At 42.9% G+C, this 11,884-nt stretch overlaps 1 protein-coding gene across 2 annotated transcripts in view; it reads right to left on the reverse strand.

Moving 5' to 3' along the window:
- Positions 1-628: 628 nt before the first annotated feature.
- The window catches only part of hbs1l (HBS1-like translational GTPase), a 41,230-nt gene continuing 29,974 nt past the window's right edge, over positions 629-11,884 (reverse strand). Inside the window, exons 10-18 of one of the 2 annotated variants that reach the window (XM_080791629.1) lie at positions 11,567-11,641; positions 11,033-11,150; positions 9,727-9,795; positions 8,712-8,816; positions 7,005-7,095; positions 6,347-6,455; positions 6,004-6,104; positions 2,154-2,298; positions 629-890 (exon numbers count right to left, since the gene is read on the reverse strand). In XM_080791629.1, coding sequence (XP_080647755.1) covers positions 879-890; positions 2,154-2,298; positions 6,004-6,104; positions 6,347-6,455; positions 7,005-7,095; positions 8,712-8,816; positions 9,727-9,795; positions 11,033-11,150; positions 11,567-11,641 — 825 coding nt within the window. In that variant the 3' untranslated portion in view covers positions 629-878. Of the gene's footprint in view, positions 891-2,086; positions 2,299-6,003; positions 6,105-6,346; positions 6,456-7,004; positions 7,096-8,711; positions 8,817-9,726; positions 9,796-11,032; positions 11,151-11,566; positions 11,642-11,884 lie in introns of both variants that reach the window. The other variant, XM_080791628.1, reaches the window with a different exon arrangement.

An 11,884-nucleotide genomic window follows, 5' to 3' on the forward strand; every position in this document is an offset into this window, starting at 1 on the left:
CTTCTTTAAAAAATAAAATTATTAATTAAAAAATAAAAATAAAACATCCAGGAGGTTTCAACGTTGACCTCCGGGGGTCAGGGGTCATGACCTACGGGGGTCAGGGGGCGGAGCAGCAGCATTCATGTATGTTAAATTAACTCATTTACAACTCCACCTGGTGTCTGAATCGTGCACTGCAGGACCGCCACACCTTTATTTTGAAAGCCCGTTTTCGCTCGGAAACCGAGAGTCAGGAAGTGAGTTATCACTATACTGTATGTATCCTTAGAGTATATTAATAGGAGTGGAGCATTCTGGGTAGATGAGACGCAAATCTCGCTCGTTTTGAGCCAGAAATGGGTTTTTAAAAAAGGCGTGAAAAGGCGAACTTGGCGAGGAATGAGTTAAAGACCAGTATTCTGCGCTTCGGCTGTTCAGAAATAAGACAGATCTACAAGATCATAGCGGCTTACAGCCACCCCGTGGCGATGTGGGCTTGTAGATCTGAAACACAAGTCTTCCCTTAACGAACGGAAACCTTTGAGATGGAGGGGGGGGGGGGGGGGGTCTCTTACAGAAACAACGGCTTCAGAAAAAAAAAGCTAAACATTTTCTGTGCACACGATTCCCTTATTTTATAATAATAATAATAATAATAATGGTAATAATTCAAGCATTCATTTTACTAATTTGTTTTGTTCTAAATGTCCCGGGTGGGTGGTCTGTGAGATCTGTCTGTCCTGGGTGGGTGGTCTGTGAGATCTGTTTGTCCCGGGAGAGCGGTCTGTGAGATTTTAACCCTTTGGGGGTGCATGAAAAAGAAAAGTCTGTGGACATTGATGTCACTTCCTGCGTCCATGCTGCAATGCATCGTGGGCCGTGGGCGGTTCGGTCCGTCAGTCCTTCATCTGAAATATAGAAATATCATCATCATCATTATCATCATCAGGGCTCCGCCAGTTTGTTGTAGAGTCCGAAATGTGTAGTGAGCATTTTTGCACCCTGATGTAGTGGACTGAAGTAAAAGTGACCTGTCCCCTCCATATTTAGCTGAATGTCCCAACAAGAGCCCTGAAAGGTCGGCCAATCAGTCTCTCCTGATTGTGCCTGACACACAGTTCAGGACCAGAGGAGACCAGAGGAGATTGTTTTAATTAATTAAATTAAATTCAATTGAACCCATGTACGATGTTCCCATGTATTGCCTATTGTATTTTACATTTTGCTCTCTCACACATTGAAATAATGCTATATTTTATCCCCTTCTTTCTGTTTGCCTCTGTGTATGTTGTTATGCTCTGTAATGTGAATGCTTTGGTTCGACCTTGGTCGATGTAAATGTGCTATATATAAATAAAGTTTGATTTGATCTGGTGACCATCGGATGGTCCCTACAGATTTGCTTCGCTGCGGCAATGTAGTGACCATCGGATGGTCTGCCCCATAATGCAAGTAATGTTTTGAGCCTGCATAATGTGCAAGCTCGCTCTTGAGCGCACATGCGCGCTGCTTCTGCATGCGCGCCAACTCAGAAGAGGCAGAAGTTGAACCAGCGAAAGAAACCAACACAAATGTACTTCTTAAACGTTTGTTTTCCCCTCTCTTTTCTTCCCTGGCGCATCTCGTAGCTCCAGACCTCGATACAAATGATCTGTGTAATGTATTTGCATTGTTTTAATTTTATTTATAATAAAACAAGTTCATTCAAGTGCAATAGTATTACTATTCTGATTCATTGATCAACTGCTGTTAGGAGAGGAATCAGTTGCTGCGGAATAAATATATTTGCGAGAATAACCTATTTTTATCACAAACGTTAGCTCAGTGACCACTCCAGCAGTGATGGTTGGGTTAGGGGTCAGGGTTAGGGGTCAGGGGTCATTCCTACCTCAGTGACCACTACAGCAGCGATGATTGGGTTAGGGGTCAGGGTTAGGGGTCAGGGGTCATTCTTACCTCAGTGACCACTCCAGCAGCGATGGTTGGGTTAGGGGTCAGGGTTAGGGGTCAGGGTTAAGGTCAGGGGTCATTCCTACCTCAGTGACCACTCCAGCAGCGATGGTTGGGTTAGGGGTCAGGGTTAGGGGTCAGGGGTCATTCCTACCTCAGTGACCACTCCAGCAGCGATGGTTGGGTTAGGGGTCAGGGTTAAGGTCAGGGGTCATTCCTACCTCAGTGACCACTCCAGCAGCGATGGTCGACCCGACGTATCTCAACATGAAACGACCGAGTTCCTTAAAGTCCTTGTAGAGTTCTAGAGGAACCGGACGATGGGTCTGGATCTCTACCAGGGCGTTCTGCCCTTTAGTGAGACACCTGGAACACATTATAATATTATACATTAATACATTATTACATTAATACATTAATATAACATTACATTATACATTATAACGATGGGTCTGGATCTCTACCAGAGCGTTCTGACCCTTAGTGAGACACCTGGAACACATTATAATATTATACATTAATACATTATTACATTACATTAATACATTAATACATTATAACGATGGGTCTGGATCTCTACCAGGGCGTTCTGCCCTTTAGTCAGACACCTGGAACACATTATAATATTATACATTAATACATTATTACATTAATACATTATTACATTAATACATTAATATAACATTATACATTATAACGATGGGTCTGGATCTCTACCAGGGCGTTCTGCCCTTTAGTCAGACACCTGGAACACATTATAATATTATACATTAATACATTACATTATTACATTAATACATTAATACATTATGTGATAAAGACATGTTCTCTTGAGCCACACATGCATAATTGTATTTCATTTTTTGTTTATCCAACCCTCATTTCACACTCAATATTCCCACCTGTCAGTCAATGGTCATTATCACACACTGTTTGCTAACTATGCCGGCTAAAGTTAGCAATCAGTGGATCTTGGCTTATTTACAGTTTTATATACATATTTCATTTCATTTCATAATCATTTGGACAGACAATTGGTTGGTCAACATACATTTATTTCTTTCACAGTCAAACAGTTTAAGTTACCATTACTATGTTGTCAAACACCCACTACTCACACCATCCTCATTTCCTGGTCACAAAAGAGGCACTACTGCATCCACTGCTCCTTTTATAGGGGGAGGGTTGAATTGGGTTGCACCATGTTGCAGGGGTGCCGGGTTCTGGCAATACCTATTCTTTAATATGTTTGCAACGGTACGGGTTATTTAAAACCTGGTGTGTTAATAATTTTGGATTGACAATTCTACTGTACATGTTTGGAAATGTTTCTGTGTTACATGTTCACTAGTAAATGTAAGTGAATGGTTTGGGGAAAGCTGTCTCTAGACAGGTGGTACGGGCCACTAGGGAGAGGCCTGAGTTATACTGCATGTAGTCAGTCCATGGGGAGACATGGAGGGAGAGTGGGCCTAATGCAGGAAGCTCTGCCCTAAGACAGTGTAGTCAGTCCATGGGGAGACATGGAGGGAGAGTGGGCCTAATGCAGGAAGCTCTGCCCTAAGACAGTGTAGTCAGTCCATGGGGAGACATGGAGGGAGAGTGGGCCTAATGCAGGAAGCTCTGCCCTAAGACAGTGTTAGGACTGTTAACGTCCAGACTGGGTGCTTGACTTTAAGCATAGATCATCCCTCATCCAACGGACTTATTTACACATTAATACATTATAACGATGGGTCTGGACCTCTACCAGAGCGTTCTGCCCTTTAGTCAGACACCTGGAACACATTATAATATTATACATTAATACATTATTACATTAATACATTAATACACTATAACGATGGGTCTGGACCTCTACCAGAGCGTTCTGACCTTTAGTCAGACACCTGGAACACATTATAATATTATTATACATTAATACATTATTACGATGGGTCTGGACCTCTACCAGAGCGTTCTGCCCTTTAGTCAGACACCTGGAACACATTATAATATTATACATTAATACATTATTACGATGGGTCTGAACCTCTAGCAGGGCGTTCTGACCTTTAGTCAGACACCTGGAACACATTATAATATTATACATTAATACATTATTACGATGGGTCTGGACCTCTAGCAGGGCGTTCTGCCCTTTAGTGAGACACCTGGAACACATTATAATATTATACATTAATACATTATTACGATGGGTCTGGACCTCTACCAGAGCGTTCTGCCCTTTAGTCAGACACCTGGAACACATTATAATATTATACATTAATACATTATTACGATGGGTCTGGACCTCTACCAGGGCGTTCTGCCCTTTAGTCAGACACCTGGAACACATTATAATATTATACATTAATACATTATTACATTACATTAATACATTAATACATTATAACAATGGGTCTGGACCTCTACCAGAGCGTTCTGCCCTTTAGTCAGACACCTGGAACACATTATAATATTATACATTAATACATTATTACGATGGGTCTGAACCTCTAGCAGGGCGTTCTGACCTTTAGTCAGACACCTGGAACACATTACCACACATTAACACATTATTATTGCGTGGTTTTATCCCATTTGTAATATAATAATTTTCTTGCTATGCTTTCTATTTCCTTTTTTATTTTGTATTGAGTGTTGTAAGAGTGACATCTGTCGGCAGTAGTGGTCACGCGCAAGGACTGGCTGCTGGTCAGAAGGACTATGGACATTGTTGTTGATGGGTGTTGTGGAGCTGTCGATTACCTAGCCGAAACTATCCAATAGCTGAAACTGACTGAAAATAATGTGTTGAGTTTAATAAATGCGTTTCAAATATGCTCGAGTAAGTCACTGTCTCACCCGTCGATAACCCCTTTGCGGAAGGAGTTGCTGAATCTGAGGAGTAATTTAGTAAAACCGTACAATTATAACATTATAACTGCAATGGGAAGTTCATTCCATAGTTTTGGAGCCAGAAGGGAGAAGAGTTCAGTGAAGGTTCTTAACAAGGAGCATCTGTTGTGTTTATTGTCATGATTTGTCAGGAGCTGAGTGATGAACTTGTAACAATCGCCCTTTAACTCATGCAAGGCAAAAATCACTAAGGAAAAATTAAGCGGGATCGTATAGGGTTATGTTCAGAATTATTTATATAGAGTTAGCCAGCCCTGACTGACAGCATCTACAGCAGACAGTACAATTCGCTCTCCCTGTCTCTTTCCCTATTAAACAAAATACACAGGCATACAAACTTAAACTCCCAAACAATAATTACTTCTCAAACCCCCCCTAAAGTCAGCAAAGAAATGTCCGCGTCCGTCGTCCCCCTCAAGATGAGGCGCGCACACGCAAGAGTCTATATATCATTGTCCCAAACTTCCGACGCAACAAAAAGTTCCTCTTCTCCGAAAAAACGATCCAAGGTAAATAAGAAAATGTTCGGGGTACCCCTATATTTGTAATCCAATCCAACATAGAACACCTTCGGAACGATCTCACCGGTATAGTTGTAGCCCTGATATAGCCTCCAAACGCCGGCTGATTATCCTCCGTTCCAATCTCCGATCCCCAACGGCAGCGGCGCAACGAATGCCCAGTCCGCTGGGCCCGACTGTTCTTTATAATAACTAAGGCTGCAGATTAGTTCGTTTACACATTAAGTCGCAGTCGCAGTGTAAAACCCATCTGGCGCCTGGAACTCCTTTCCTTCCCCGTGCAGGCCTGCACTCTGTTTGTTTGTCGATCCCCCTCCCCGTGTGTCACTCCCCTCTATTTGCAACCTTGGGTGGTGACAATCAACGAATCACTGAACGCTGTCACTCACCCCTGTACAAGGCCCATTACCATACTTGTGAAACAGAAGCTAATATTTAAATAATCAGCGTCACATGTCATATTTCATTTCATAAATAATAACATGCATAAAGAAAAACAAAGTAGAAAAACATTACAAATGTGCTTCGTCACAAACTGTCCCAAATCATCACTATTATAGTTCACCAAGTCTGGATGGGGAGTAGGGAACAACCATATGAATGTATCTCTCTGTCTGTCTCTCATTCTCTCTCAGTGTCTCTCACTCACTTTGGTTTCTTCTTCAGAACCTCTCCGCTGCTCTTGTGTAAGACACTGACCAGCTTCCTGATGGTGGCTGGCTCACTGACGGTCTGGTAGTGGATCAGCACCTGAAACACATTCAATATATGTTAAAATATATCAAATATATGTTAAAATATACCAGATAACCAGATGCCCGAACCACCTAAACTGGCTCCTTTCCAGGCGAAGGAGCAGCGGTTCTACTCCGAGTCTCTCTCGTGTAACTGAACTATATTAATCCAAAATGAGTTAATAGCACAGCTAAGCCTTGTGTAACTGTGTGTGCGCGCGCACGCGTGCGTGCGTGTGTGTGTGTGCGTGTGCTCACAGGGAAGCCTTGCGTGACGGGCACTTCGATGTTGAACAGCAGGATTCTGGCTCTGAAGCGAGAACACATTCTGATTGGCTCCTTGGGGTCGCAGAGCACACAGCCGACGCTAGGGGGCAGCAGAGAGCACAGGAGATTAACCAACCACAACACACACCAAACCTTTTCATGACAAGGACCCCCAAATGTACACTAATGATCCCCGCGGACCCCCATTTGAAGAGATATGCCAGGGACCCCCAATTTATATTGTAAAACCAATCTTAATTTACAAATGGAACCAAGGTGGGCAACCCTTAGTGTTTTATTTAGCTGCCAGGGGCAGGTGGGCAACCCTCAGTGTTTTATTTAGCTGCCAGGGGCAGGTGGGCAACCCTTAGTGTTTTATTTAGCTGCCAGGGCCAGGTGGGCAACGCTTAGTGTTTTATTTAGCTGCCAGGGGCAGGTGGGCAACGCTTAGTGTTTTATTTAGCTGCCAGGGGCAGGTGGGCAACGCTTAGTGTTTTATTTAGCTGCCAGGGGCAGGTGGGCAACCCTTAGTGTTTTATTTACCTGCCAGGGGCAGGTGGGCAACCCTTAGTGTTTTATTTACCTGCCAGGGGCAGGTGGGCGACCCCTAGGTGAACCCCCCCCCACACACACACACACAGGTGGTTACTTGATCTTAATGATGTCCATCCCAGTGAGCGTTAAACACACGTGATCTCCTGCTGCTGCCCAGTCCAGAGGCTCGTCATGGAGAGAGATGCCTGGACACGCACACGCACGCACACGCACACGCACACACACACACACACACACACACACACACACACACACACACACACACACACACACACACACACACACACACACACACACACACACACACACACACACACACAAATGTCAGACAGTGGTCGGTGGCTCAGGTAGTGGCTCGGTAGTGTGTAGAGTGTAGTGTGTGGTGTGTAGTGTATCTGGTGGTAAACATTGACAAAACACAAATTGTTCACTTTAGGAAACCATCTGTAGAAAGGAGTCCATTTACATGTATGTGTGGGAGGACTGTATTAACATACACAAAGACATTAGGAAACCATCTGTAGAAAGGAGTCCATTTACATGTATGTGTGGGAGGACTGTATTAACATACACAGAAAGGAGTCCATTTACATGTATGTGTGGGAGGACTGTATTAACATACACAAAGACATACAAATATCTTGGCCTCACTTTAGATGAGCATATGAACTTCAAGGAAGGCACTCAGGTTCTTTCTGATTCAGCTGGTAGAGCCCTGGGCTCAGTACTGAATAAGGTGAAAGCCTGTAAGGATTTAGGATATTATACATATACACAATTATATCAGTCTTGTGTATGCCCTGTTTCGGATTATGCCTCCGGTGTATGGGGTTTTCCGAACAATGAAAGTTGTAACACAATTCAAAATAGAGCCATACGGTCATTTCTTGGAGTTCATAAGCTCACGCCTATCTTGGCTATTAGCGGTGATGTGGGATGGATGCCCACAAATATCAGACACAAAGGTGAGATGTTGAGACTTTGGAATAGACTCGTTAATATGTCCGATGACAGACTGACCAAAAAGATTTTTAACTGGGACATTTCTAATGGTTACCCCTGGGCAAATGAAGTAAAGTCTTTATTCTTTAAGAATAATTCATCTTTTATTTATTTAAATAGACTACGCTGTAATATTCATGAAATACAGAACTGTATGTTCCTTGGGTATAAGGAGAGTTGAATCGTTGAATTATGGAACAAACCAAAACTAAGAACATATCGTCTTATTAAAAATAATTATGGCCCTGATCCTTATGTTACACAAAATATATCCAAAAGTCAGAGATCTTTTTGTGCACAGCTGCATTCTGGGACCTTACCATTAGCTTTAGAAACGGGTAGATTCATTGGTACTCCTGAGGAGGACAGAGTCTGTCTAGTGTGTGATTTAAAATAAATTGAAAATGAAATTCATTTTTTGTTTTACTGCCCATTATATGAAGAATTAAGACATGTATTATTTTGTAAAATGACAACCATCTGTGCTGACTTTTTCTGGTTGGAGGACTATGAAAAACTGGAATTTTGTTTTGGGAAAGGTATTTTTGCTTTGGCAGACTTTTTATGCAGGGCGTGGGAAATAAGGCAGAATGTTTTGTTTGTGTAAAAAAAAAAAAAAAGGGGGGAATGTCAAGAAAACAAATCTGTTTCTTGTACACCATGCAATATTGAGGCAATGTTATAGTGTGTCCTGTAAGTCCATGTGGGCGGGGCGCCTTTGGTGCATGACACAAAAATAAAGAAATCTATCTATCTATGTGTAGTGTAGTGTATAGTGTGTAGTGTGTAATTACGTCACCTTTAACTGTGCAGGTCTCGTTGGGCGGTACGGCCGTCAGTCGATCTCCAGTCTGGACGAAACCGGCTTCGATCTTCCCTGTGACGCAGAACCCCGATCCCTGGTCTGGGGAAACAGTGACACCTAGTGGTCACTACAGCTATTACACTGATCCCTGGACAATACCGAAAATAAAAATATAAAAATATACTAAAATGTTAAAAAATGTCTACAACTAACCTTATAACCTCAGTAAAACTATGTCTAAACTAGGGCCGGGACTTTAACGCGTTAATCGAGATTAATTAACTACAGAAAAATGTATCGCGATTAACTACAGATAAATTAATCGCACCTTTTTGTTTCCCCCATAATAAATGTGTTTTCTCATGCCCAGCCATGTAAAGCACATTTGAGTATTCATATACACACTGAAGACACTTTATATCGGCACTTGCTGCCTATATAAATCACCTGCCTATATCACTGTTGGGATAAAACGCATTTTTCTATGGAGTTGTGTGCACTGGAAATAATAAAAAGTCCCCCCATTCTGTGTTGCCTATAGAACTGAAGGTCTGAAAAAAAACAGTAACATTATGAAGTACATTTTTGTGATGTCACTGAGATGTATTTTTTCTCAGGCCTCCAGTTCTAGGCAACACAGAATGGGGGGGACTTTCTTATTATATCCACACAACAACTCTAATATTAATGACAGTAAAATGTTGAAAAATGAGATTAATTAACTACAAAGCCTCTGATTAATTAGATTAATTTTTTTAATCGAGTCCCAGCTCTAGTCTAAACCTAACCTTAATCCTAACCTTAACCTCAATAAAACTATGCCTAAACCTAACCTTAATCCTAAACTGTGTATGATTTAAATTTTAACATGATGTAACAGATGACACGCCTGCCTGCCTGCCTGCGTGTGTGTGTACGTGCGTGTGTGCGTGTGTACGTGCGTGCATGTGTACGTGCGTGCGTGTGTACGTGCGTGCGTGCGTGTGTACGTGCGTGCGTGCGGTTCTACCTTTGAAGACGTCTGAGATACAGATCCTGAAAGGCTTGTCGATACATCTCTGAGGAGGCTTGAAGGAATCTGACGACACAAGATGGAGAACAGGCTGTTTTTAGCAGATCTACAAGCTCGTAGCACGGCACCGAGTGCCACGCTACGAGCTTGTAGGTCTGCTATCTTCGAAAAATTGTGAAAATGAAAATCTTTGAATATATATTCTTTCAGAGCGAACATTTTTAACTCGCTTCTGGGGCGGTCCCTGGAACAACATATTTTCAGATGGGGGTCGGCGGACAATTACATATTTTTGGGGGTCCTTGACATGAAAATAGTTTGAGAACCACTGACATAGAAACATGAGCTTTAACCCTGTGAGAACCACTGACATAGAAACATGAGCTTTAACCCTGTGAGAACCACTGCTATAGAAACATGAGGTTTAACACTGTGAGAACCACTGATATAGAAACATGAGGTTTAACCCTGTGAGAACCACTGATATAGAAACATGAGCTTTAACCCTGTGAGAACCACTGATATAGAAACATGAGGTTTAACCCTGTGAGAACCACTGATATAGAAACATGAGGTTTAACCCTGTGAGAACCACTGATATAGAAACATGAGGTTTAACCCTGTGAGAACCACTGATATAGAAACATGAGGTTTAACCCTGTGAGAACCACTGACATAGAAACATGAGGTTTAACCCTGTGAGAACCACTGATATAGAAACATGAGGTTTAACCCTGTGAGAACCACTGATATAGAAACATGAGGTTTAACCCTGTGAGAACCACTGATATAGAAACATGAGGTTTAACCCTGTGCTATAGAGCGCCGCAGTCCCGCCCCCTTTCAGAAAAGCGAGTGGCCCAGGAAATGAAACCCCAATGCATTCTCCCATCGGCAATTCTAATATAATTTATTTAAAGACGGTTACGCCGCGGACAAAGCCAACTGGGATCGTGACAAATCATGACAATGAACACAATGTTTTGGGGCCGATCAAATAATTTATAAGACGAAAAACAAAACAAATAGTGTCTTGTCTCCTGGCTTTCTTTTCTTCTTTCTAATGATTTGATCGGCCCAAAACATTGTGTTCATTGTCATGATTTGTCACGATCCGAGTTGGCTTTGTCCGCGGCATAACAGTCTTTAAATAAATTATATTAGAAGTGCCGATGGGAGAATGCATTGGGGTTTCATTTCCTGGGCCACTCGTTTCTCTGAAAGGGGGCGGGACTGCGGCGCTCTATAGCTAGAGGGTGCAGTACCTATCTGTTCCAGCAGGGTGCTATAGAGGGTGCAGTACCTATCTGTTCCAGCAGGCAGCAGCCTTTGTACCAGGCAGTGAGCTCTGGGGCGTCGCTCCTCGTCACCAGGTTCTCTCCTGATAGGCCAGAGGTCGGGATGTAGAAAACATCAGAGTCCTGGACGCACGCACACACACACACACACACGCACACACACACACACACACACACACACGCACGCACGCACAGAGACACACGCACGCACACACACACACACGCACGCGCACGCACACGCACAGAGACACACGCACGCACACACACACACACACACACGCACGCACAGAGACACACGCGCACACACACACACACACACACACACATGCACACGCACAGAGACACACGATATTTCTTTGTCAAATATGAAGTATTCCAACAATAATCAAATCATCCTGACGGCCGTTTCACTGAATGGATGTGACGGATCAACTGAATCCATATCATGGATATGAAGGATCAACTGAATCCATATCATGGATATGAAGGATCAACTGAATCCATATTGTGTGTGTGTGTGTGCGCGCACACGCACGTACCTTGAAACCGGCTTGCTTGAGGAAATGTCCGAGTTTGGAGCTGATCTCCTGGAAACGCTCCTGTTGCCAGCTCACCTGGTGTAGAAGACACGCACACGCACATGCACACACACACACACACACGCACACACGCACACACACACACACAAAAATGTAATCTGAAATGTTTTAGTTTTCATCGACTAAATCTGCAGTTGATTTAGTCGACTGAAATGAGACCGACTTATACATAGCGGTGTGGCAAAAATAGCAGATCTACAAATGTGCATGCGTGTGTTACAGGGTGCAGTGCCAGTGTGTTCCAGTAGGGCGTGGACT

The sequence above is a fragment of the Protomyctophum bolini genome (genome assembly GCF_963924005.1).
Source record: "Protomyctophum bolini genome assembly, chromosome: 19".
NCBI classification, from domain to species: domain Eukaryota; kingdom Metazoa; phylum Chordata; class Actinopteri; order Myctophiformes; family Myctophidae; genus Protomyctophum; species Protomyctophum bolini.